Source organism: Martes martes, assembly GCF_963455335.1.
Source record: "Martes martes genome assembly, chromosome: 3".
Lineage (NCBI taxonomy): Eukaryota > Metazoa > Chordata > Mammalia > Carnivora > Mustelidae > Martes > Martes martes.
This window is the reverse complement of record NC_137890.1, coordinates 160,248,242-160,276,077: the sequence shown is the minus strand read 5'-3', so window position 1 is coordinate 160,276,077 and position 27,836 is coordinate 160,248,242. Positions and strand designations below refer to the sequence as shown.

Sequence of the window (27,836 nt, the reverse complement as noted above, 5' to 3'; positions counted from 1 at the left end):
TCTGCCTGTGTTCTGCTATGGCAAGTGGGTGCACCTGTCCCCTTGGCCGAGGGAAATGGTGCGCGTGCGCCGCAGCCACGCAAACTCAGAGCTGCTGGGAGGCCCGGCCAGGTCGCTGGGCACCGCTCGCAGACACCTGTCATTTTTCCATGACGTTGGCAGGCACTTCCCTCAGACCTTTCAACACCCGCTGCCGTGCGTGCTCCTTCCTGAAAGACCCGGCGACCCTGCTTATTTGTCAAATGCGCCCCCAGTGCCCCTTCACGTGACACTTTCCTTAAACCGGATCTAAATATTTCACCGAAATCAAGGGCCTCGTATAGACAAAGGGCAAGTGTAGACAAGCTGGAACCATAACCTTTTTCTTCTCAGAAATGTTTACTCTCTTGTCATTTCGAGCCCCTTACTTCTGTTGTTTATGAAGTCTGTTTGTCGTTTCCACGACGTACAAAACAAAGCATTTTACGTTTTTCTCCATAAAGTGTTACAACCAGTCAAGAAACCCCACACCTTACAAAGCAAATCTATGTTTTAATATTAAAAAACCTTTCTCTTTAATGAGATATCGAATGAAAAAAACCTCTTTTCAAAATACTCTTTTGTCTTCTGCATTTGTTCCTTTTGATTATACATGTACATTTAGGTTACTCATGCATATTACAAAAAAATGAAAAAAAATCAGAATGGTTACATGTAAAAAATAAAAATCTCCAGCTCCTTATTCTTCGATGCTGATTTATATCCCAAGAAGCTAAACACTTTTTAAGAGTTAGCGTTTCAATTTTGGTTATGGGTAATTTACGTGGTATAAGCTTCAAAAGGCATGGAAAGATGCCTTTTTCTCCCCTCCCCCATTCCTCATTACTCCAGAGCAGGTAACTGTTAGCAGTTTTGTTTGTACTTCCAGAAAAGTTGTATGTGTGTATATAAGCTGATACAGGTATTTTTCACCTTACTTTTGCACAAATAGTGAATTACCGTACTCATTATTTTGGCACTTGACTTTTCCCACTTAATAATTTATTTTAGATAGTTTTATCACTATGTAAGTCTCTTCCTCAATTTTTTATCCAGTTAATATTATTACAAGTGAATATATTAATGCACCATAATACATTTTCCCTGTCTCGATATAATGACATTTAAATAGCTTCTAATCCTTTGTTCTCGGAAACACTACTGTAATGAAAGACACCTGTGCGAGTCATTTCCCAGGCAGGCAATTCATCAGTAGTGTGTATTTCTACCAGAGAAATCTATAGGTGGAATTCGTAATTGGGAGAGTGCAGAGTTTTCCTTCACAGCAATGAAGCAAATTTATACCCCCACCACCCATCTTTGAGACTGACTGTTGACTCATTCCCAGAGAACCAAGTGATTGTTACACTTTTGGATTATTTTCTAGTACAATGGTATCCCATTGTACTTTAATAAACGTTTCCCTCATGAGTTAATTTAAATATCATCTACATGTCCGGGCCATTTGTATTTTGCCTTCTCTGAATTCCCTGTTCAAATGCTTTGCCCATTTTTTCTATCAGGTAACTGATCTTTTTTTTATCAGTTGGTATTCATTCTTTCTAAATTAAGGAAAGCAGCTTTGAAGCATTGCAATATTTACTCCAGATTATCGTCTTTCTTTTGGGTTTGTTTGCAGTGACTTTTCTTCCATATGTTAAGTTTAGTCTTATGCTGTCAATTCACTTTATTACATGACTTCACTTTATTACATGACTTTTATACTACTTTAGAAAGATTTGAGGTTATAAAATGTTTATATTTTTTCCCTAGTATTTTTGTTGTTTTTTTTTTTTTTTAACATTTCATTCTTCTTTGTTTCTTAAAAAAAATTTTTTTTTTTTAATTTATTTGACAGAGAGAGAGACAGCGAGAGAGGGAACATAAGCAGGGGAAGTGGGAGAGGGAGAAGCTGGCTTCCCACTGAGTAGGGAGCCCCATGTGGAACTTGATCCTAGAACTCTGGAGTCATGACCTGAGCTGAAGGCAGATGCTTAACGACTGAGCCACCCAGATGACCTTCCTTTTTTTTTTTTTTTAATCTGTGCTTTAATACATATATATTACATATGGACGGAGTTACTCTATTATTCTATCATTCTTGGGTGCAACTTTGTTTTCCTTGAAGAAAATTGTTCCAATTTATTAAATATTCCATCTTTTTCTTCTTTTTGTATGAGAGGCTATCTTAATCATAGTCTAACCCATTAAGAACTAAGGATTGGTTCAGAACTTTGTACTCTCTTCCAGTGGACTGTCTCTTCATGTTGCTATGTTACTGCAGATGAGAGTTTAAATAGAATTTTATTCTCTGCAAATAATTTAACTTCATTTTCCCCCTTGACAAACTATTTTCTTGGTTCTTGTTAATGTTCCAAATATAATTTAGAATCACTAGTTCTGGAAAAAAAATGTATTTTTTCCTCTAGGATAGGATTTAACTTATAAATTCATTTAGAAAGCATGGTCATAGGGGAAAAGAGGGAAAAGTAAAATGACAAAACCAGAGAGAGGCGCAAACCATAACAGACTCTTAATTATCGGAAACAAACTGAGGGTTGCTGGAGGGGAGGGGGGTGAGGGAATGGGACAACTGGGTGATGAAAATATAATGAGCTCTGGATATTATATAAAACTGATGAATCATAGACCTGAACCTCTGAAACAAATAACACATTATATATTAACAAAAAAAAAAAAGGAAAGCACGATATCTTTGTGTATTTTTTCTTCCTAACCAAGAACAATATACGCTTTTCCATGTGTTTAAGTGTTACCTTGTAATCTACAGAAGTATCTGTAGGCATATTCATATATGCCTCATATATTTATTAAATAGATTGCATGTAATTATTTTGTATTATTTTTGTCCTACCATAAATTGGGTCTTTTACTCCCATGCATCTTCTAAATGGTCATTGTATCATGAAGGCAGTTGATTTCTATATACTTTCTATATACTGCGATCTCAGCTTTTTGCTGAGTCTCCTGGGTGTATACTTGCTTTCAGAATAGTGAGAGTTTTACTTTCTCTTTTACAGTTCTTCTCATTTTTTTTTCCCTTGTGTAATTGTGTTGGCTTATACTTCTAGTACAATAAATTAAATAAGGAGAATAATAGTGATCACCCTCTCCTTGGTTTTGATATAAGTAGGAATGTCATTAGTTTTCTCTACTAAGTAAGTGTTGGCTTTGGGGGTAAATTTTATTTTCAGTCCAGTAATCAAATTTTAGAATCTGGAGAGAAGTATATCTGAAACATAAATCTTGAATTAGCATTCTTTATTTCCATGGCAGACCGCTCCATGTGTCCTCTTTTGAAGTTTCAAAGGACACAAGCACAGACGATTCTCAGCACAATTCATCAAAAATTTAGAAAGGCTCTTTAATATTTTTGCTCACCTTATTTTATGTAGCACAATCTCTGCCATTTAAAAAGTAGGTGTTCCCCCTCATCAGTGTTTTCTTACTTACGAATACTTTTAGAAACTCTGAAAATTTCTACTTAAGTTTTTCTATTTTAGAGATCACACCGACACAGCATTGAAACACCCATCTAGGGTCATAGTAGGGAGAAAACTCACTGCCTCCCCTAGGGCCCCCAGCAATTGACTTGAATGTCATTCTGTGGTCACAGAGGAATGTTTGGGGCTATTCCTGAGGTCAAGTTTCAACAACAAAGCTAAGCAGAACACAAAGTAAAAAGTAATCATGACAGAATTAAATTGGTGATATAATCAAATAATCGCTTGTGAATAATACCATGTCGTCAGGATTGAAGAAAGGTCCTTAGAAATGGGACCAGACCTTGAAATTCTCGCAGAGAACTGCAAGTAATATAGAAATACACTTAATGAAAGAAGGAGGCAAATGGCTATGTGATTAAAAAAAAATGTCCATATCTTGCCTGTTTTGGTAAGATAAAATATCTAAAACAAGCAAAGGGGTCAGTCCAGTTAGTATTTCTGCTTACGAATGGGGAACATCAACTGCAGGTTGACTGGAGTTTTCTCGTGGTTTGTTTCCATGCCATTGATAGGTCCTAGGGAGTAACCAAAACCAGAACTTCCCAATCCTTGCTACTCATTGGAGTACCCAACGTCGGCTATTTGACTGAGATGACGGGTCTTGTCAACTGCATCCAGCTGGGCACGTAGTATCTGGTCTAAAACTAAGATTTTGTTGTGGTTTTGAAAAGGTTCATTGAAATCCAGACTTTGGAAGTGTGTCAATTTATGGCGCTCGGTGACTTTGTGACCAAGAAGGTCCTTGTTCAGTGGATGCAGTGGCTGCCGTAAGGTCAGAGCTTTGTTCCTGTGATGATATTCCTTGGTCCCTCTGGGTAGGGCTCATCTGGATTCTGACTTGCTGGAGAGCTCTGTGCTTGCTTTTGGCATTTGGTTGAGTAGATGATGTACGTGCTTCTCGTTAGAAAAATGGCAGCAATAACTGCAAAATAACTCCCATAAACTAAAAACTAGAGAAAAACAAATGGAATTAATTAGACACACATAAAATATGACACAGTCATGGCACTGATTTGCTTGGATTGTGGGATAACTAAGACCTAGGACTTTAACATGCGTCATTTAGATTTGCACAATATTTTCTTCTATCTTAGAAGAATCAGCTATAAAAGTGTAAGAAATGCAGTAACTAAGAATGTGGGCTCTGGAGCCAAGTTTACTTGGGTTCAAACCCCAGTTAACACCACCAAAGTGAAAAAAACACTAAATCCCACTAATCTATGTGTTTATGTCTGCAGGGTAGTGCAATGCTATAAGTAAATTTTATATAATGAGGCTACTTCTTACATGCTCTTCCCTCCCTTTCCCAGATCCAAATGTAAAATGTGAAATTGGGCTAATTTCAAGTCCCGCAGTAGAGCAGGGAAAAGGAACTGAGCTCTGCAGCCATGTACCATTTCTAGTCAAATCTCCGAACCCTTGGAAGGGTATGATGGGAGGGAGAGCAGACATACAGGGGACACAATGACCGGAGTTAGCACCTGATGAGGTGTTAGAAGCCAAAGGCAAAAGCTAATCGACTGTGCTTATTGCTGAAAACCTGTGTTACAATATGATAATTAAGGAATTGCTTATTTTAAAATTTGCCCAACTAAGCAATTCAAGAAATTAAATATTGGATGTAGTGGAAAATCCTTTCAGATTACCTAGGTATTCTACATTCCCCCAATTACCTGACTAGGAAAACAGCAATATTGCAGCTTACCTGAATGCTGATTGGCAGGTTGAGTCCTTTCTGATCTACAACGATCACTGTCATAACGGTCTGAATTACCAGTGCCATGAAGGTGTTCATTCCAAACACCAGGGCGTAGCGTTCCACACTCAGATTAACTGCGATCTGAAATCTGTCATTGAATGTTGAATTACGTTTCTTTTTAAACAAAATACACAAGGGACTCTTATCTTTAAAAAACAGAAACTGAAGATAAAAGCGATGTCTTGTTCCCAATACTCTGTCTAAATCTCCTCCAGTTTAGACAAACAGGGAGAGCAAAGAAAGGGAATTAATTTTAAAAATACAGCTGAAGGCTGAATTAAAATACCTGATGAGGAAATACATCACAATTACTCCAATCCAATTTAATTCTTCCAGAAGTGAAAACTAAATATTCTAAGTTCTCATAACCTGAGAATATGTGATGCTATCTGGTTTTAGATACTGTTTCACAGCGAATTTTTATGAAAATGCCAGCACTACCCCATCTGTGCAATCATTTGGAGAGTTATTCTTTTTACTGTCAATTGTATCAACAGTTTCAAATTTGGGTAGGTGAGGTATTTATTCTTTGGAAGATCCAGATCTTGGCTGGCTGTGCAACTGAGTGAATCTGTAATTAGTTTGTTTTTAATAATTATATGGATTTTGACATCTTACAACTCACGAATGACTGGCTAGTGTATGTTATTTAGAGCTCTTCCATGGAACAAAGGCAAAAGACTTTTGGTTCTGAAGATTCTTAAAAAGAAAAGAAGCGATATAATCCTACCTTAACAATGTCCTCTTGCATGAAAAGAGAAACTTAAGAGACATGAGTTTGATTCATTAAACTGACATATTTCCATTAAAAAAGTCAACTTGCCAACAAGCTTATTCTCTTTCTTTTGTTCCATGATCTTTCCGAAGTCTACTTATATTTCTGTGTTTCGTCAATTCCTTATCAAACATTTTTGACACATTAAATCCCAAAACTTTTTTTTTTTAATTTATTTGCCAGAGAGAGAGAGAGAGAGAGTACATACAAGCAGGCAGAGAGACAGGCAGAGGCAGCGAGAGAAGCAGGCTCCCTGCCAAGCAAGGAACCCCATGCGGGACTCGATCCCAGGACCCCGGGATCATGACCTGAGCCGAAGGCAGTGGAGCCGAAGGCAGCGGCTTAACCAACTGAGCCATCCAGGCATCCCTAAATCCCAAAACTTAACAAAGTTTCTGTCTCTACTTCTTTCAAATGATTTGAAATTCAAATATTTCTTATCTCTTTTGGTTAATACCAAAGCCCATTTCCTATAGTCAGCTGCCTCTGATTTCCATATGGAACAAAACATTTTTCATTGTTAAAAATATGATTTCTGGGATATACAGTTTTTTATAATCGTTGCATCTACTTTTTTCAGTATCCAACTTTTTATAACTTGCTGAGCCTATTTTGCTTCACACAAAAGTACATACCTGGAATGACACAAACAACTAAACGAAATTAACAATAAACTTAATCATTCAAAATCAGATTGCACCACACCTTGGTAGGGCAAAGAGTCTGAAGTAAAAATCACAATCATTGTTTTTGGTTATGAACCCACAGAACTCTTTTTTTCTTTGATGACTAATCTTAGTAACATTCACAGGGCAAATAGTTAAGTGAAAACATGGTTTAACTGTGTCCCATTTAATATATAATCAACATTTAAAATACTACAATTGATTAAAATCCTTCCAAAGTTCTGCAAGGAACTATAGAAATGCTAGTGAAGAGGGAATATGGTGTGGTTTCAGGAGTGGAGAGAAATGGTTGGTAATACTTACACTGCTATGGTTATAAGAAGCATATAGCTGGACTTGAATATCAGATAGCCAGCATAGCATGCCCAGATGTCGGTCGTGTAATGCATGAGAAACAGAGAGCCTGCGCTAATGATGGAGAAGATGGCTAGAGCCAGCTCCCCCAGAAGATCCCAGTTGACTTTCACATAGCCCACTGCAAAGGCAGCCACGGCCCCTGAAAAAGAAACATTAAGGGAGCTCCAACATATTGACTCTGCACGTGGGATAGGGTCAACATGCTCTCTTTACAAAGCCACATCTTAGCCAAATCTACAAGGCGAATATGTGGCTTTCACAGAAACAGTGTGATCCACCTAAATGTGGATTTACCCTTTTCTCAACCGTGTTTTCTTTTAGCTTCTCTCTTTACCTCCTCTTCTTTCCGTCAGGTAGTTGCCACAATTTTAATTGGCAACTACCGTATGCCCTGCAGAGCACCCTGGAGACGGGCCAGAAAGGTTCTTTAGAAAGGGGTCAGAAAGGTTCATAGCAATGTGGGGAGGAATGATACACAAACCCAGTCACTTGCTACAACATGCAAGGGGTTGGGACAGACAAGAGTGAAAGGGCTGCTCTGGTAGTATACCTAGCCTGTCCATACTTGCCTTTCTTGTTCATTGTTTATTATAAATTTTTTCAGTGGGTTAAGGATGTGTTGCACTGGGTAGAAAAGTTTAGTCTTCATTAGTAACCCCAACCTTCTGGTCTCCACTTCAACGTCTTTGAGATCTGGTCTCATTTACTCTCAGTGAACTCTATACTGACTTATGGAGTTTAAGAGACTGAATAATTGGCAGTCATGACAGTTAGTATTTATAGTTCTTTTTATCAAAATGAAAGGTATTTATGTTTCAAATCACTGATATTTGATTAACTTTTCCATGTGTGAGCCAGTAAAGAATCAGTGCTGCAAAGGAAATAAAATTCTTTCCCCTCCCCACCCCCCCCAATTTGGAACACAGGAGAAAGAATTTCAGTGAACCAATTCCAGCACAGTCCTGGTGGGCAGGAGTTAAGGTGAAGCCTCCCAAAAGAGAGACAATACATGAGTTTTCTGAAATTTTTGGTAAATGAGGGTGTGGAAATCTCCTACTTCCTAGAAAATATCTTTAAAGTCTTAGTTGAATTAAAGTTTCCACTCACCAGGATATAAATATTTATTGTAGAGTAAACTTCAAAGGCAGATTTCCTTCTGATACTGGAATCTTGACTCTCACATTTATTCCACTTCTCACTTAAATCTCTTAAGAAAGCTACTTTGGGAAATTTTTGGTGTGGAACCTAGAATTGCTAAAGGTGGGCACTAGCTAAATTAAGTCCTATATTAACAAAACTCTTCCCATTATAATTTGGAAGGCTTGAGAGTCCAATCTATTTTACTAAAATAATAAAATCTCCTTACTTATATACAAGGTGAGTATTTTCCTTTGGATATAAAAACAACCTGGAAGAAGAAGGGGCATTATTAACCCCTTTCCTGATGGTGAATTGGAATCTTATGAATTTGGCCAGAATTTAATCATCTGGTGCTTAATCCTGAGCTCTTGAGTTATTTGGCTATAACTCTACCACACTGAATAAAAGTGTCATGGTCCTCTTTTTCTTTTTTCCAGTGACTTCTATTTAAAAAAAACATTAATATGCCCTCCAAACAGAACTAGTTTACCACCATGGAGTTTAGCAATTGAAGACATAAACTTAACAGGAGTAGCCATTAAAGGAAGATAAATCAATGCCTGCTTACCTCCAAAGGTTGCAATAGCTTCTACTGCCCCATTATAGACGAAAGAACTCTGGGACGGTGCCTTGTAATCCCACAGGATTTGAACATAGTTCAAAACCTGGTTAAAACCTGCTGTGGAGAAGGCCCACCACAGGGACCAGTAAAATAGTCGCTTGGAGGAGTAGCACTCCTTCAGATCTTGGAACCACTGAACAAAAACACTCAGTGCTACATTTTGTGGCATTGGGCTGCTCAAAGGGCCACCATCCAGGTTCCCTGAAATGGTGGGTATTTCTGAAGTGGGCTTCTCTTCACCACCCAGTGTGTTAATTTTGTAAGGAGCATCTGATGCCTCATTTGTGTTCGGTTGCTTCCGTATTTCTTTGCTGGATTTTGCATGGAAAAACATGCTCTTCTTGGGCATTGGCAGGAAAAGGGACAAAACGAAGGCCACAGAGACGGAGACCAAGGATATGACGTTGAGGTAAAAGTACGAGAGGCTGGCCAGGGACACCAGGAGCTGGGCCAGCACCGAGGCCGCTGTGTAGGCCACCAGCGTGATGCTCCTGCAGTAGCCGCTCACTTTCTGGTAGTGCTCGGGGCTGACTACACTGTAAATGTAGGCATAGTAGGCCACCTCGGTGGCGGTGACCATCCCATAGAAGAACTCCACCACCTGCATGGCCTTCACTCCCTGGCCAAACAAGAGCAGCATCCACGTGATGATGAAGCTGACTCCTTGCAGGATGATGACTGGCTTGTAGCGGACGTAATCGGTCAGGACGAACACGGGGAGCAGCAGCACCAGGTAAGAGTATGTCCAGATTGGGAAGATCTCATTTGTGATCTGTGAGGTTGAAAAGTGGAGCATGTGACCATGAGGCACCGGGAGGTGAAAGGAATACCTTTCCGGTAGTACATTACTAAGGTATAGGTGGCTTGCCCAATAGCAAATTCCATATCCAGTTGGATGGGATGTTCTTCATATTATGGAAAAGCACAAGAGAAAACTGATTTTCCAGGAAGAGAGAGTTCCTCTCCCTTCTCCAAAACAAAACCAATTTATAAATGTATGCACCTCCCAACATAAGAATATATTTGCTTAATGTGCAATCTGAACTCTCTTAAAGTTAAATAGTATATACATTTGAGTTAAATTAATTAAAAAATGCTCAACAGACACTTTGGAGTTTTTCAGGCTCTTCGAAAATACCATTCCTTCTTGTTCAAAGATTTTTAAAATTAGACAAAGTGGCTACAAAATTAGAAGAAGTGACAATCTTTTTGTTTATGTGATCCATCACCGTGTCATAAATGTCTACAGTCTAATGAACACATGTGAAGACAGCAAAGAGTAAATAACCTTGCAGAATTACAAAGTGGGAACAAGTAATGCATTGGATTTTCCTCCTGGCCAAATCTGCTGGGTTCCCAAAGCCTTTTCCCTCCCAGTTCTACTGGTTAATCTCTGCTTACTCAATTCTGGCCTCAACTTGATGTGGGTATTCCACAGCTATCATCAGAAATGCTGCAGACCTCAGTGATCAGTCCTAGAAAGGAAGGACAGAAGGGGCTGATCTTTGGGGCAAGATATGGGTGTGGGGGCAGCTCCACCACACCAGTATTTGTTTTGTGCCTCTGTTGTCCACAGCAACCTCTGTGGACCCCAAGGTCAACGATGAGGGAAAGTTCAGTGATTGGAAAGGCTAGTGGGACTGAGTGGCACCTTGGAACCTGGGTACATTAACTGGTCCACAGTGGTTGCAGAAGCAGACCCCACTGGGTTCACTGTTTGATTTGGGACCTGTATTTGTTAGTCCTTTGTTTTGTCTTCATCATGATAGGCTTTTACCTGGAGAACATTGGAAACATAGCTGTGGCAAACTGATCTTACATCACCGCACAACAAGCTTGCTTTTCTGTCTGTAGCACCTCATCACCAAATTAACGAGTATGGAGGAGCCTTCCAGGTGAAGCCACACTCTGCAGGACTTTCGTGGCTCTGGCTGGAGATGGGGATAAAAACCAGCGCAGGGTAATTCTCCAGTTCAGTGAGTGTGTTTTCTTGTTTCACTTATTATAAACAAGGACGTGAATCTTTGAAGTGAGAGAATTTGGCCTTCTGGGGAAGATAAAACTGAGATAAAGCTGTTAATGTCTCACTGGCTGGTTGATAGTTTCTCACAACTGAGTAACTATCCTCAAGAACTGATATGATTCTTTATCAGATCCTGCTTATACCTCTGCAGCCCAAAAGTTTGTGAGGCCTGGAGGCCTGGCAGAGATTTTACTCTAGGATTAGTGTAACAGAATCAACTAAGCCGTCACTGAAAGTTACCATGGGTTAAGACTAATGGTAGAACTCCATAAAAGTTAAAATATTTATTAAACATACAATGTGCTACAGTTTCCCATTTTTGTAAGTGTGAGGAGGGAAAAGTAGTTAGAATCATTGTATTAAATGGCAAATATCATGAAAATGGGATCACTGAGGTCAATGGGTTAATGTCTCAAGTTGAATGAAACCCTAACCCCACATCCTGTTCAAATCCTGTAAAATTAAACCATGTTAAGATATGTCTGTATGTGGGTGTCTGGGTGGCTCAGTGGGTTAAAGCCTCTGCCTTCGGCTCAGGTCATGATCCCAGGGTCCTGGGATCGAGCCCTCCATCGGGCTCTTTGCTCAGTGGGGAGCCTGCTTCCCCTTCTCTCTCTGCCTGCTGCTCTGCCTACTTGTGATCTCTCTCTGTCAAATAAATAAATAAAATATTAAAAAAAAAAGATATGTCTGTATGTATATTAACTTACCTCTGAGCTGGTCAGGTTTTTATCTGGTCCAGATAAATACGGTATAAGGAAGGGTTCTGAGGGTCTCATCATGGAGAAAAATCCAAATAAGCATAGGATCACCGTGGGATAAATCCAGGAATGACTTGGTGAAGTTCTGAAACAATCCATGGCTGATCAAATGGAAACAAAGTCAAAATTAGCTGATGTTTAATTACTTTTGGCATCCTGGATATAAAAAACCGATCTCTAAATGTTTTGTGAAAGGATAAAGTTTCATCTGTCTGCAGCTGAAATGGAAAGGCGAGTGATGAATGTGTCTCAAATATTCCTTAGGGCTCCAGTCAAACCATCCTCTGTCAATGGGCTTCTTATTCATTATTGCTGGGACAGTTACACCTCCTTAGTGTTCTTCATCATGAACATAGTAAGGAGTACTTACTAATAAATGATAAACATGGGTTAATTAATGCTTGAAGTAAGTAAAACATTGGCTCGTGTGTTATTGGTGTCCACGTGGTAGGTCAAGTACCTCTAGGAGGTCAAATCCAATTTACCGCAGATTTAGTGGCTCAAGTTACTACTAATCTGCTTACTCTATTTTGCACTGTGACCCTGAAATCTTCCACACACTGAATGGCATGTGTTTATTTATACATTTATTTCCCCATGAGACTGTCCCTTGCATTGTATGGTGCTTGACACATATCATATGTCCAAGATACTTTTGTTAGGTGTCTTCAATCTTATAATCTATAATTCTTCAGTTAGAACAATTAAGCCAGATAAATATCTGACTGGCCATTTTTCCCTATTTCTCCCCATTCCAGACTGATGCTAAGTCTACTTTGGGAAGGCAAGGCATCACTTTGTAGACTGCTCTTCTCCTTTTCATTACCACTGGGCCCATTTCTTCTCTCTGTCTGCAGTTTCACACCACTCAGTGGGGCAGGGAGCTAATTAATAGTTCATGCTTTTTTTTCTAAGCCACAAATAAAATTGCTTGAAACTCAAACTTCAGACAGAAAATCCAGAATTCTCTCTGGGTCCTCTCCTGTGCTCCACTCTATCTCGTTCTGGTGGCCCTTCTTCCTGGGCTGCTGGCAGCAACCTAATGACAACCTTTCCTTGCAGTGAGGAATCTTTAGGATGAGTGTGTTCATGAAAACACTTTCTTTCCTCACTGCAAGGAAAGGATTTCTCATTGAGCTTCCAGGACCAACTGTAGTTTGAAAGTGGACCCAAGAGAGAGAAAGTGATGCTCACTACAGAAGAGCAAGTCCCTGGGGGTGCCTGGGTGGCTCAGTGGGTTAAAGCATCTGCCTTCGGCTCAGGTCATGATCTCAGGGTCCTGGGATCGAGCCCCGCATCAGGCTCTCTGCTCAGCGGGGAGCCTGCTTCCCTTCCTCTCTCTCTGCCTGCCTCTCTGCCTGCTTGTGATCTCTCTCTGTCAAATAAATAAATAAAATCTTAACAAAAAAAAAAAAAAGAGAGAGAGAAGAGCAAGTCCCTGGATGCAATTCCAGGTATCCAAGAAGAGGAATTTGTTAGAGGCTAGGGAGGTGTGGAGGACCTACTGGACCACTCTATCTTTTCACAAGTTGACCCCAGTCAGTGGCATAGTCCTCTCAAGTTAAATGAGGGGAACGCTGTCTCTGTTTATGTCAACAAGACCCTCGATGGAGACAGTGCAGAGACAACGGAAATCAGAATTTGGATGGGATTATAACTGTGAGTAATGCTGACAATGTGAAAATTTTGCTAGAAGCATACTGGGTTTGACTGTCCTCAGCCTTCAATGTCTGGGATTTCTCTCTTCCTGAGTTCTTGCCAGAAACACTGGCAAACTACTGGGGCCTTCTTTCTTTGTGAGTCAGTTCTTGTAGAAAAGTCTGTCATGGGAAGGCAACTACTGAGGCTTGGCTATCTTTCAAAACGTGGTCTTAATGGGGTAACATCTGCTGACTCTACATTTAGAACATTCTTTCCATCTATGCTGACTGTGGATTGTCTGCTACCTTCAAGTCATCATCTTCTCCATACATCTCCGAGAACTAGGTGTGCTCCTATGGTTCCCTGGGGTGTTAGGAGTCCCTTGGATTATCTATCCCTTCATCTCTTTACTATCCTAATACTCCTACCTAATGGCATTTGGGTCACACATAAAAAGATGGTCTATGTCCCATGAGAGTGTAAGCAGGAGGGCAGGACTTTTTGTTCGGTTGGTTCACGGCTCTATGCTTAGTGCCTATAAGAGTGTCCAACACATCGTACATCTAGCAGAAGGAGAAGGATGAAGGTCAAACCTCACCACTGAGAACTAGTAAAGCTTTGTCTGCATTTCCAGAGTGTACTGCTAGCTGCATCAGGTGAAGGCCAAGGAGGTCCTTAATTCTACAAATGTCTCAAGTTCAGTTGTGCATCTAAAATGGGGTAATGATGCTAACTACATATGTGGGCTTCCTGTGAGCACCAAGCACCTTGACTGATATCTGGAGGCACCATGTTGGGCATAGAATGACAAACACATGGCATCTCTCTTCCCTTTTCTCTCTTCATGTTGGAGGATCCATAGTGATTCTAGCTTAACAAGGCAAAAACAAGGAAGATCTCTGACCGTTGTTGAAAACTGAGAAAGATCTGGGGGGCTCACACCTGCATTCTAGGATGCTGGGCTTCCTTTCCTTGCTCCTTTTCCAGCCTCCTTCCCACAGAAAAAAACACAGGCTCCAAAGCTAGATTTTCTGCCAAAGGAAATAGGATCAGCCATCTAACCAAACATTAGCAGGAATCCTTTAGCCCAGGGCGGACTGGGCAGAGCAGCAGGAGTGACCAGACCGTTCCTGAGGCCAAGTCTTGCCTTCAGCTTGCAGGGCTCCAGCCTGGTCACTGCCTGCTGGGAGACTTCTCAGAGGTGAGCATCTGGCTGTTCCTTCCCCGTCCCACAGCCCAGGGTCTCTTTGTCTAGCATTGGCCTCATTCCAGAATCCTTTCCTACTCTGGCCACTTAACAAAGACCTTGTGAACTTGACTCGCCCATCAGATCGCCTGGGAATTGGATAAATAGGGACTCCTGGACTCCATCCCTAACGTGTGGCTCAGAAGGCCAGGGAATCTGCATTTATACAGAATGATTCTAACACAGGAGGCCCAAGGACCACTTGTCCCCTTCCCATGCCCTGGGGCAAACTGGCTGCATGCCACAGCCTTGGAGCTTAACAAGGTGGAGGGGGAAGTGGATGGAAATTGTCCAGGAAGTTTTTGCAAAACTACCCATAGACATGTGACCCTGAAATTCTTTTCTGGCTTTCCAGGCCCTGAAGAGTCCAGGACAGGTGGAAACATTCTCAGGTGATTCTGATGTTTTGGACATGCCTCTCACACCCTGTCTGCCCCAACCCACGAACCCTTTCATGTGCACGAATCACTCCCTGTTTCTGACCCATTCCTTCCCAGGCAGCTGAAAACCTTTTTCAGTAGGGGTCCTGGAGTGTCTGTGTCTCACTCTGAGTAAATACCATACAGCACACAGGTATCTGAAATTCTCCAGCCCAGCATGACCTTTCACCCACCATCTGAAGGCAGTGATTCTTCTCTTACTTATGTAAGAGCCTGCAATTCACACAGGTAAAATGACAGCAGTCTATCAGCTATTGTCTGCTTGGCTCCTGCTTTACACCAAATATTGTATTCATTGCTATACATAATTATTGTCTCTAGTCCTTAGAACAATCCTAATTACATACATTATATATACTGATCTATAATGATATGTTTTATATAATAATTATATAAGATATTTATTATATAAATAATTATAATTATCAAATTTGGTTTTATTAAATAAATTAATTATATGATATAAGATAGAATATATATATATATATTATTTTTTAAGATTTTATTTTTTTGACAGAGAGAGACACAGTGAGAGAAGGAACAGAAGCAGGGGGAGTGGGAGAAGGAGAAGCAGGCTTCCGGCTGAGTAGGAAGCCCAATGCAGGGCTCCATCCCAGGACCCTGGGATCATGACCTGAGCAGAAGGCAGATACTTAATGAGTGAGCCACCCAGGCACTCCTATAATATATACATATTATATTTAATATTATATGTAGTTGATCCTTAACAGGTTTGAACTGCATGGGTCCACTTATAGGTGGGCTTTTTTGGACAAATATAGTACAGTACTGTAACTCTATTTCCTCTTCTTTATGCTTTTCTTCTCTAGCTTACTTTATTGTAAGAATACAGTATAAAGGGGCGCCTGGGTGGCTCAGTCGGTTAAGCATCTGCCTTCAGCTCAGGTCATGATCCCAGAGTCCTGGGATCAAGCCCTGTGTCGGGTTCCCTGCTCAGCAGGGAGCCTGCTTCTCCCTCTGCCTGCTCCTCCCCCTGCTTGTGCTCTCTTTCTCTCTCTCTCTGACAAATAAATAAAATCTTAAAAACAAAAGAATACAGTATATAATACATATAGCATACAAAATATGTGTTAATCGACTTTTGTTATCAGGAAGGTATCGGGTCCACAGTAGGCTATTCATAGTTCAGTTTTGGGAGAGTCAAAAGTTGTAAGTGGATTTTCAGCCATGTAGGGGGTTGGCATTCCTCATCCCTATGATTACAAGGATCAATTGTAAATACATATTTTCAATAAGTATCTGAAGTGTCCCCAGTTTCTCAGATATGGGAATGGAGCCTCCTCAAACCTCACGGCCACTCAGCTAAGAAAGGTTGGCTGAGTTCAGGGTCAGGTCTGTTGCACCAAGTTTACATCTTCCTCCTACTTCTGTGCCTCGGTTCCCGCCTCCTGGATATTTTCCTCTCGTTTCCTCACCAGCCATCCATAGAGGCACTGTCAATGTGGCCTCTAGGTTTCCAACCGAACAATTCTGCCCAAATCATTCCCTCTCTCCTGGAGAAACCTCTGGCTAATGGTCTCATTAAGCTTGAAAGTATTGATCACCGTCTCTTATTTTTGTCTTACTGGGGAGATGCCACTCTTTGGGGCCATCATGACTCAGACAATGATACTCAAATTACACAGTCTGTAATTTCTACACTTTGGAAAATTATTTCATTTTTTTCCTCAACAGGTTTGTGAGGTAGACAGAGAAGATGGTATTGGCCTCATTTTATAGATGAGGAAATCGAGGGCCAGAGGCAGTAATATGTGTGCAGGTTTTCACCTTTAACCAACATTAGAGCCTGGACTTGTGCTTGGTTTTCCCAATTCCAAGTTCAGTAATCTTTCCTCCCTGTTGAGACACCTGGTCATAGCCTGGAGCTTCCAATTCCCACTTATTTTAGAATAATGTTGTTCAGATCGTGGGTGGTGAAAAAATCTAGTGGGTTGCAAACAGGATTTTCTTTTTTAAGTCCTCTTCGCAGATAAAATATAATAGGTATCAAAGTACACCACATAGTGAGGCTAATTTTTTCTGAGCTTTTTTTTGGGTTATCAATATAGAAATATATAAGAATGATCACAATGTATATTACATATTTCTGTGGGACACAGTCATGGGGTTAGAAGTTGCAGAGGAAAAGGGCACCTGGGTGGCTCAGTTGGTTAAGTGTCCGACTCCTGATTTCGGCTCAGGTCTCAAGCTCAGGGTCATGAGACTGAGCCCCGTGTCCAGCTCCGCACCTGGTGGGGAGCCTGCGTAAGACTCTTTCTCTCCTCTTCCCTCTGCTCCTCCCCCATGCTCACCCAAGCTCTCTCTCTCAGAAAAAAAGAAAAGGAAAAAAAAAAAGAAGTTGCAGAGGAAAATATAGGACTAAGTATTTATTCATGTCTCTCAGAAGCATCCCTGTTAAGGTCATCATAGAATACCTGTTCTCTTTGGGAGGGTCTCAGCCTTCACGGCAAAGCACCATCCTGGAAAAAACTGTCCTTTTGCTACTTTTCCATTGATCATTATTTTTGACCTTGTAATTTTATCCTCCTCCTAGAGAATACTCTAAACCTTCCCTCACTTCATTGATTCATATTCAAGGACAGGAATCAGATTGATTTTCTCACTTGACTGTGTTTTCCAAATAAGATAATCCTCTTAAAAGTTGCTCCTGTAGTAATAATTCTCATACATGACTCATGCTCCATTACCACTTTTCCAAAAGCACAAGAACATCATATGGGCAGTTGGTTAAAAGAAAATACAGTAAAAGTATGTTCTTTAAACAAAAGTCAGCTTATTGGACTATCCTGATTTGAAATCTATAGTGAAAATGCCAGAAACAACATAAAAGGCTGAGAGAATCAGCTGCTCCTTCTGGAGGAGATGTGGAGCAGCAGCTACATCTCCCCCAGAGCTTACCTGGGGCAGCTGGGCCGTGTGGGAGAGCTCTTCAGAGGTCTAGCAACAGCAGATGGAGGAGGTGAACGCTGGGCATTAGCCTCTGGCAGCCCCGGGCGGGGTACAGTCTCTTTGCTCTGCCTGCCCAGTGGACTAGAGAGCACCTACTTCTGACCCAGTTGCACCATCCGCACACGTGCAACACATCACGTGGGCCCCAGGGCTAAATGGGCCACATGCACTGTTGGGGTTACCAGCCAGCACATGTGATCTTCCATGAGCTTGGGAGACCTCAAACACCTTTGTACTGGGAAGTGACCCATCTAAATTACCTTGGAAATGATCTGTTCCTCACTCTTTTTGCTGGTAAGAAAATAATGATGATTTTTCCATTAAAATTCACCAAGGACCCTCCAGAAAGAGTCTGGTCTCTTCTCTCAGTCTCTACTTGGGGTCTATGTCTGGAAGGCCACCTACTTCTGCTGCCACTTCCCTTTCTTCAGGGTCCATGGGATGCTGTAGCCTTCTTCAGAATCACAGTTTCCTGATGAGTGTAGCGAGACCAACTTTGTTTTATGGTGCTCATAGACCTTTCCCCATATCCTAAAAAAACGTAAGGATTACTTGTGTTTCAGCTATGATCAAGTTGTGCTGGGTAGTTTCTCATTATTTTTATTCTCATCTTCCTTAGAACAATTTCTTTTTATTCATCCTCTTATGTGTGTTTCCAGTCTCTTGCTATCAAGAGTTGAAGTTTTTAATCTATGCTTTCATACCAATTATTACCATATTATTGACTTTTTCCTTTTTTTTTTTTATTCTTTTAACCACGTCTTTAAATCTTTCCAGCTGGCTTCAGGCCAATATCTTTTCTGTATGAATGTGCATAGTTTTAATAATAATAATCATAAGTATTATTTGACTTATAATAGTGTCCTCGAAATTCCCAATTTACTTATACTGACCAGAAAAGAAGTTCACTGGTCATTATAATCCTACGGTATGGAGAAAGGAAAACTTTTTGTTTATCATTGCCAGGATCCCCATTTGGATTGAGTTGTAAGGTAAACCTAGAACTCACATTTCCTGGTTGCTGAAGTCTACAGCGAGTCACTTGGCTGTATTTCCTTAACTAACTTACAGACTCATTGTGTGAACTAAACCTTTTTTGTATTTGTCCATTTAAAAATCTTCATGTGTTTTTCATCTATGCCCTGGAGAACTGTATTGGGCCTGTGCCAATGTAGACCTTATCTAAGTGGCAAGCATGGAAAGTGTCCAATTTCCTAAACAATAGGCTATACATGTGTACTACTGTGTATATATATGAAAACTTTGTGGCCACAAATATTCCTAGGAGTGTATTTCCATTTGCATACAATAGGCAACTATTAAAAATCAAGAACTATAGAAACTGGCATACACTGGTGGGCCTCCTGTCTCCGTGAGGCCTGGGTGGACCTCCTAAGTTAGGGGGACTTTAGGGTGATCAGATTCCTCAGCCCACTCTGAGAAAATGGAATTCTCCTCCCACTGCTAGAGACTTCAGAGCTGTGGCCTCCCTGATGCCGGGGACAAGATGACCTATCAAAGCAAAGATGTTTCCCAAATGTGGTTTTTCCAAAGGTTTCCCACAACCGAGGGCCTGATGTATCAGAGACTAGGTCAGCAGAAAGGAACCATTTCCTCAAATCCTCTTCTATGTTTGCTTAGAAGATGCTGCCAAGATTAACTGAGGTGCTAATATGCTTGGAGAAAACTATCTAGAATCCCCAGTTTCCACTCAATTCCTGTCCGATTCTCCCTACTGAACATTTCAGTCATCTCAGAAAGGGTGCCTGACAAGGCAACCAGCCTCTGAGAATGGGCTCGCCTAATTTTCACACTATTCTCCAGAACTTTTACTGCAGTCAAAACATCAATTTCCACTAACACAGCCTCAGGTTGGCAATTTAAAATAACCATGAATCTCACCACCTCTAAATGCCAAAGGACTTGAGACAGGTCAAGAGAGATGACATCTGCAAATGGTTTCACGCCCCAAGCTCCAAAGCTGTTTTAAAAACAGAGTGAGGGCCAGTATTGGTCCCATTTTCCAAAAACTCACCATTCAGGTTTTTCTTTTCTTTTCTTTTCTTTTTTTTGTCTCATTTCATATTTATTCAAAATGATGACCTAAGTTTGTTTCCTTCAAAAGGTCCACAGAAGACAGCAAGAGGCTGTTTTAAGTTTTCACTTTTTTTGTTTTTTGTTTTTTAAATTTTTTTTTTCTTTTCAGCCTAACAGTATTCGTTGTTTTTTCACCACACCCAGTGCTCCAACCATTCAGGTTTTTCAACGCTGCTGGAGCCAAGCCCCTCACCAGACAGAAGCAAACCCGAAATCTGACTACTGAGAACTGAAATATATGCCTGTCACTGACAGCAGAGTATAACACTAATTATGCATTTCAATCTACTTGCTATTAATGGAGAAGAGAATAGGACTTTGAGTGAAAATATCCAAATAAAGGGAGGGACTGTCTGCTTAAGTCAAGCCAGCCAAAGCAGGAGACCAGCATGGGGAAGTGATCCCAGGGAGGTGCTTAATTACCATTCCTCTGTTGCAAAATCAGGGATGGGAGGGTGCTTTCACCAATTTCCAGTATCTTAGCCTTCATCTTACTTAAAATGCGTTTCACTGATCTCTACTTCACTCCACACGCCAAAACTAATTTGACGTCATCTATTCTAGGAACCACAGAGTAACCTCTAGGGAAAACAGATGATTATGACACAGGGATTGCAAAATGTGTCACCGAAATGGTAAGAAAGACTGGACTTAAAATAAATCGATAAATTGGATTTCCTTTCATCAGAAAACCGTATCTGCTACTCAACAGATACCATTAGGAAAATGGAAAGGAAAACCACAGGTTTTCCATTTTCTAACCACTAGAACACCTAAGCACAAAAAGACTAGCAAACCGAATGTTAACAAAGATTTAGAATTCATACACATTGCTTGTGGGAAAGTAAAATGATACCAACAACTCTTTGGGAAACCATTTGACACTCTGTACAAGAAAATTCATATACTCACAATAGTGAAAGAACAGAAAGAAGCTGAAATGTCTATTAAAAGTGAATGGACAATATTACGTATATAAGCAACAAATACTGCTTTAATCAGCAACAAGAAGCATTGAACTACTGCACAACTTGCACGAATATTTAAAAAGTTATGCTCTGTCAAAGAATCCAGACACAAAACTGTGATTCCATTAATGTATATAAAGTCCTAAAACCAGCAGAACTAATCTACAATGTAGAAACTGGATCAATAGTAGGTAGCCCAGGGTGGGAGACAGGGGAGTAACTGACTGCAGTAGAGCACAAGGGAACTTTCTGGAGTGATGAAATATCCTATATCTTGATGAGATATGGATACATGGGTGTATATAATTGCAAACACTCAAACTTAAAATCCGTACTTTATATTGTATGTAAATTATGCCTTAAATAAAAAAAAAAAAAATACATCCTACTCCCTCTCCCCATCCCCTACCCCTCAAAAACATTTCACTCTGTGGGACTCTCTGCAGCCTTAGACTTTTCTTATTGTTGTAAGCACTGAGGTTTTTCAAATTCTACATGGGACAGTCTGAAAACAGAACAGCATCTTTCTAACTGGGTCTTCCCTAGAAAATTTAGAACAGAAACTGTGCCCACAAATCAGAGCTACAACAGACCCACAAGCTTCGGAAGCCTGGTCACACAGAATATCCTTCGAAATAATACAAAGAGAAATCAGAGTTACCTGTTTCTTTTGTGTCCTGAGCTTATTTCTTTCTAAAACCGAGTCCAGTTTCCTGCCTTCAGATCCAACTTCTGCTCCGTCCTGATGTTCCCTGCTGGGAGTCCCTGTCCCATAGCCCCTCCCTCTCCTGGGAGTCTGGAGTCCTTCCGAACTGAGTTGTCAAGAGCAATGGCTTTATACACCAGAGCCCACCCCCTTCTGAGGGCTTGCAACACAGGAACCCAACTCTTCTGCAGCCACCCTCTTTTTGGAATCTCATTAGAAGGAAAAAACCCAAACAAACAGAGAAACAGATCTTTGTGAAACACAGACAGAGAGGTAAACATATCAAAAACACTTTTTCCTGAATGTTAGAACTAAAATAATCTAGTTTTTCTCGAATTTTCTATTAAGTGACTTAGAATCTCAGGAAACCAGGAAGTAGAACTATCACCTACCATCCACTCATAAGGCTTTCTGTATCCCCCCTCCATCCAGCCTCCAAGGAAAAAAAAAAAAAAAAAAAAGACAAAAGCAAACACTAGGGAAATTTGCGCAAATGAAGCTCTCCACGCAACTTCAAAAAGCATGAATTAGGTATGAACTGCATACTCAACATGCAGGCCAGAAGAGTTCTGCTTCTGGTCAAGACCACTGCAAGAGCAGATGCAAGTGATCTTTTATTTTTATTGTTTCAAATTAATTTATTTATTTTAATAAACATATAATGTATTTTTATCCCCAGGGGTACAGGTCTGTGAATCGCCAGGTTTACACATTTCACAGCACTCACCGTAGCCCATACCCTCCCCAATGGCAAGTGATCTTTTAAACACATGCTTCAGATTCCATTTTGTCATCCATGGCATCATTCTTTTTGGCTTGTGTGAAACATTTGCTGATGAAGTCATCATCCCCTTCCAGGCTTCATCCTTCATCATCTCATCCTTTTCCAAAAATTATCTTTTTTTTTTTTTTTTAAAGATTATTTATTTAAGAGAGAGGGGTGGGAGGGGTAGAGGGAGAGAAAGAGAATCCTGAAGATCACCCCCCTTAAAGTGTCATGCGGGGCCCGATCTCATGTCCCTGAGGTCATGACCTGAGCTGAAATCAAGAGCTGGATGCTTAACCGTCTGAGCCACCAAGGCACCCCCCAAAATTATCTTTTCATACTTGTTACCATTCATCATGTCTCTAGCCTATCCAAATAACTTCCAATTTATTCCTTTATTCTAAATGATTTGCTAATAGTTGTTAATAACTGAATGGACTATTTAAAACCCTGACATCTTACTGAAGACCTTCCCGGCTTTAGGCTTTATCTCCCACTCTCTTTTCAGGTTTGGGTATGTGGTGGCCACAGTTCAGTGGAAAAAACATGACTTTGGAGTCCGAAGCTCCAATTCCTCCTCACCTCACCCCTGTTTGTGGCCAGTACTTAACCTCCTCAAGTCTGTTCTTAAAATGTGAATAACCAGACGCCTGGGTGGCTCAGTTGGTTAAGCATTTGCCTCTTTGGCTCATGATCCCAGGGTCCTGGGATGAGCCCCACATCAGACTCCCGGCTCAGTGGGGAGCCTGCTTCTCCCTTTCCCTTGGTCTGCCACTCCGCCCACTTGTGCACTCTCTTTCTCTCTCTCTCTCTCAAATATTAAAAAAGAAACAAATGTGGACAACCACACCCACCTCACGAGGTTGTTCACGAACTGCTCAGTCTTGTTCTAGGCACATAGCAGTTGCTCAATAAAGCTTCCTTCCCATCTGTTTCCTGTAAACACATGTAGCAAATTCAACCAGAATGAACACAGCTGGGCACTCAGATCAGAGAGTGTAACTTCAGAAAACAGACACAGTAAGTAACTTCACCTAAATTCATTTAAGTATTTATCCTTGAATTACCCAACTTTTAGAAACCATCGATAGTCTCTGAACAGTAATGACTGAGTAAACCTAGTATTTTTGTTCATTTCAGCTACTTCCAAGGCAGTGTGAAGAAAAACATATTCAGAAGTTTGTTATGTTTGGTTCTATTTAAAATATGTACCTTGGGGCGCCTGGGTGGCTCAGTGGGTTAAAGCCTCTGCCTTTGGCTCAGGTCGTGATCCCAGGGTCCTGGGATCGAGCCCCGCATCGGGCTCTCTGCTCAGCAGGGAGCCTGCTTCCCTTCCTCTCTCTCTGCCTGCCTCTGCCTACTTGTGATCTCTGTCTGTCAAATAAAAAAATAAAATAAAATAAAACCTTTAAAAAATTAAAAAAAAAATATGTACCTTAATGAAAACACACCTTTGCTTTAGGAGATACAAATGTGTTCCAGTCTTGATAGCAGCAAAGACAGTTCTGTATGAGTATTTGTAGAGAACATTTTCTTCACCCTTTTCAAACTTTAAGCAATCTAAATCCTCACATCTATTGCACATTTATAGCGGCAATCCTGACTTGACAAATAATTACGTATCCTTCCCAGAAATATTATTGTAAGATATGGTTGTGTTTTCCTTTAACCTCAATTAACGTAGTCTCTAAATAGAGTCCCATGTCCCTTCATTTCCAAGTCCCATTTCTCTCACTGGGGCCTTTTTCTCCGTTCTTGGGTTGGAATCTAGAATTCTGCGCTCAAGTTTCCTTTCAGTTAGAAGCTGTGCACGTGGGTATAACGATGGGGGATGCTGGCCCTTTACCGGGGTCGCGGTCTCATTTAATCGCCTTGGCAGATGGCTGAAAGTGAGATTCTCGCAGACCTAGTTGGGGAGCCTCAGCACCGGGCAGGCAGGAGAGCACAGGGGCCGCAGCGCGACGTCGCCCAAGGCGCGCGATGGAATCCAGGCCGGTCCCAACCTGTCCACTGCCGCGCAGGTACTCGTCCCGCCCGCGCCGCGGAAACTGGAAGACAGAGGAGTGCTGCGGCCCAGAGGTGATGGTGTTTCTGCCAGAAATTCACCTCCCGCAGCTAGTCTTACCTAGAGGAGGGGGTGTCTCGTCGCCAGATCGCTCACATCCCCGGAGAACAAGCCCCCGGGACAGGACCCCTCGGCCGACCCACCGGGTGAAGCTTGGCGCTGGCTGTAGGGGCGGGGGCGGGAGCCTGCCACACACCGAGTTCCGAGGCCCCGCCCCGACGTTTTGCATATGCTAACTAGAGGCCTCCCGAACCTTTAAACTCAGAGGAGGAAATCTGAGGTATGCAGCCAAAAGCTTACCTGGTACCCCAGGTACTGGAACCCGAAAGGAGCAACTTACAGTAATAGCCTGACATATCAATGTAACAAAGCAGCATGAACTGAATGCAGTGTGCATCTATTTATAAATATGTCCTTGCCTATAAATCCATTTACTTTCCCCCAAAACTTGTAAGAGGCACAGTTAAGATGCCCATCTGCACTGAAGTGAGGCAGAAAGCAGTGGGGCTAGTGAATGGAGAAGTCTGGATTTTTATTGGGGCATCCTGGCTCCAGAGTTAATGTTTATAGTCACTGTGTTTTTATTTTATTTTATTTTATTTTGTTTCATTTTACTTTATTATTTTATTTTTAAGGTTGTGAGATGGCATAGTTTTCTTATGCTTTGAAAATGTTCCAACACAAATAGTTCAACTATTAAAAAGTTTTTGTTAGGCAGAGGTGGTTTTAAAAAAAAGCATTATGAAGTTCTCATTGATTAAAATGGGGAGAAAAACAAAAACAAAAACCCTTTTCATTACCTGTTGGTAAATGGAAAACCCTTCCCAAAGATAAATACTTTTTGGTTTCTAGTACTCTGACTGGAAGTGAAATTGATTACAAGTTTCCCATGTGTTTTTGGATCACTGCCCTGTTTTTGGCTTGGATTTTCTATTTTCACCTTCCTATGATTTGCAGAAAATTGATTTATAAATTACCAGGCTACCCACTGGGAGTGGGAGTATCCTGCTCTTTGTGCAATAGAGTGCTCTTGTATGTTGACTGACAGGCCTTCCCAGAGGACACCGGAATTTTCTTAAAGGTCCAGGGTGTCACAATTTCCTCCATAACCTTCTGAGAAGAGAGGACCTCATTTTGGACCTTGAGTTTCCTTCTGTATTTCTCTGATAGCCCTTGGCCATAGTCTAAATCAGAGAGAGATGATGAGGAATTCATTCACTTGAAGGAACGTAAATGTATTTGCTGATTAGGTAACAAGAGATCTGGATTTCATTATGTATTATCCACTGGTGGGAGGGGTATAGATGAGGTCATAGATGATAAGAGACTGGTCATGTTGATAATTGTTGACTTGGGTGATGGTTCCTAAGAAGGTGTTGTAGTATATTCTCCACTTCCGTTTATATTTGGCATGTTTCATAATAAAAAAAAAGTTTACAAAATCATTTATTCATTAAGAAGCTATTTATGGGGGCATCTGGGTGGCTCAATGGGTTAAGCCTCTGCCTTCAGCTCAGCTCATGATCCCAGGGTCCTGGGATCGAGCCCTGCATTGGGCTCTCTGCTCAACAGGGAGCCTGCTCCCCCACCCCGCCCCCGCCTTTCCCCTTTCCCTCTGCCTACTTGTGATCTCTGTCAAATAAATAAATAAAATTAAAAAAAACAAAACAAAACAAAAAAAGAAGCTATTTATGGGCACCTGGGTGGCTCAGTCAATTAAGTGTCTGCCTTTGGCTGAGGTCAAGATCTTGGGATCATAGGATCAAGCCCCAAGCTGGGCTCTCTGCTCAGCAGAGAGTCTGTTTGTCCCTTTCCTTCTGCTTCTCCCTCCCCCCCATCATGCTCTCTCTCTCTCTTCTCTCAAATAAATAAATACAATCTTAAAAAAAAAACAAACAGCAATTTATTGGGTATATATTATGTGCCTGATGCTGTTTGAGGTGCTTGAGATACTTTCAGTGAACAAAAGAGTGAGAAATCTTTGCTTTCCAGAACGTACATTTGTGCGTGGGATGAGACAGAGGGGATACTATGGGGTCAACATGATAAATTGCTGAATTTTATGGTATGTTAGAAAGTGTTAGGTGCTATGGAAAAGAAAAAAAAAAAGAAGACAGAGTAGAGATCAGATGAGGATGTAGAAAATGGAGGAGAGGACTAGCGTGATGCACTGGGGTGTCCACGATGGGCAAACACACAGAGGATGAGAGGGAGTCACTAGGAAGAGAATGAAAGTTTATTAGGGAGGACAGGTGCTCATTTGTGTCAAATGCAACGGGAGACAGGGAAAAAAGCTCCATGGAAAATGTCAACCACTCACTTGGTCATTTTACTCAGCAAATGAATTGAGTGTCTGTTATGGTGGTACTCAGCTGTACACTCAGTTGTGTACAGTGATGTACACGAAAATCTATTTGAATCATTGACAAGGAGTGGAGAAAGGGTGACCAAAGGAGCCTGACATAGGATGCTATTTTGTAACTGACTCTCCCTCTCCCTCTCAGACATCAACTTCAAAGGCTTGTTCTTCTTTAGATCCCTGGTGCTTGGCTTCATACCTAACACAGCACTTACATACATGCTGAGTGAATGAATGAGTGAGTGAAATGTACAGAGCAATGGAGTGAAACGCGATCTGCTATGTGGGGTTGTCCAACACTTAAAACCAGAATTCAGCTGCAGACACAGATATCAGGAAGACATGTATAAGAGAGCCAGGAATTTCCCTCAATGACACAACGACAGAAAGTTGGGGTCTACCTGCTCCACCCCCGATTTCTATCTTTACTGTAAAACCCATTATAGCACAGTATAGAACCAATCACCCATGAACTGAAGCCTACCCCAAGTCTTTAAATATCACCATTTGTCTCCTGCTCCATTGACCTCAGTCATGAGAGGGTACACATCTTTTTTTTTTTTAAAGATATTTTTTATTTATTTGACAGAGAGAGAGAGAGAGAGAGAGGTCACAAGTAGGCAGAGAGGGAGGGGGAAGCAGGATCCCCGCTGAGCAGAGAGCCCGATGCGGGGCTCAATCCCAGGATCCTGGGATCATGACCTGAGCCGAAGGCAGAGGCTTTAACCCACTGAGCCACCCAGGTGCCCCGGGAGGGTACACATCTTATACAACAGAGAGACACATTAGAATAATGAGAATAATTTTTTTTTATTAAGAATTACCTTTTTTTTTTTACAGAGACATAGAAATGGAAAGAAGTTAGCAAATGTACAATAGGAATGCTCATCATAAGTAATTTTTTGAAGAA

General features: G+C 41.1%; 1 protein-coding gene across 3 annotated transcripts; it reads right to left on the bottom strand.

Moving 5' to 3' along the window:
• Positions 1-1,877: 1,877 nt before the first annotated feature.
• On the bottom strand, positions 1,878-24,764 carry SLC19A3 (solute carrier family 19 member 3). 3 transcript variants are annotated; one of them, XM_080799734.1, is made up of 7 exons: positions 24,628-24,764; positions 23,357-23,438; positions 11,618-11,769; positions 8,831-9,656; positions 7,069-7,261; positions 5,251-5,392; positions 1,878-4,495 (listed from the first exon to the last, which is right to left on the bottom strand). In XM_080799734.1, the coding sequence occupies exons 3-7, from the start codon at positions 11,765-11,767 to the stop codon at positions 4,319-4,321; spliced, it is 1,488 nt and encodes a 495-aa protein (XP_080655860.1). In that variant the 5' UTR covers positions 11,768-11,769; positions 23,357-23,438; positions 24,628-24,764; the 3' UTR covers positions 1,878-4,318. The 3 variants fall into 3 exon arrangements, with proteins under 3 accessions (XP_080655860.1, XP_080655859.1, XP_080655861.1); XM_080799733.1 differs by lacking the exon at positions 24,628-24,764 and adding an exon at positions 23,938-24,200; XM_080799735.1 differs by lacking the exon at positions 24,628-24,764 and adding an exon at positions 23,954-24,200.
• Between the last annotated feature and the right edge of the window lie 3,072 nt (positions 24,765-27,836).

Coding starts and splice junctions, on each gene's coding strand:
- SLC19A3 (XM_080799734.1), bottom strand. CDS start 11,767: ATGGATTGTTTCAGAACTTCACCAAGTCATTCCTGGATTTATCCCACG. Junction 9,657..11,617: donor AAAACCTGACCAGCTCAGAG/GTAAGTTAATAT, acceptor TCAACCTCACAG/ATCACAAATGAGATCTTCCC. Junction 4,496..5,250: donor ACCTGCCAATCAGCATTCAG/GTAAGCTGCAAT, acceptor GTTTTTCTCTAG/TTTTTAGTTTATGGGAGTTA.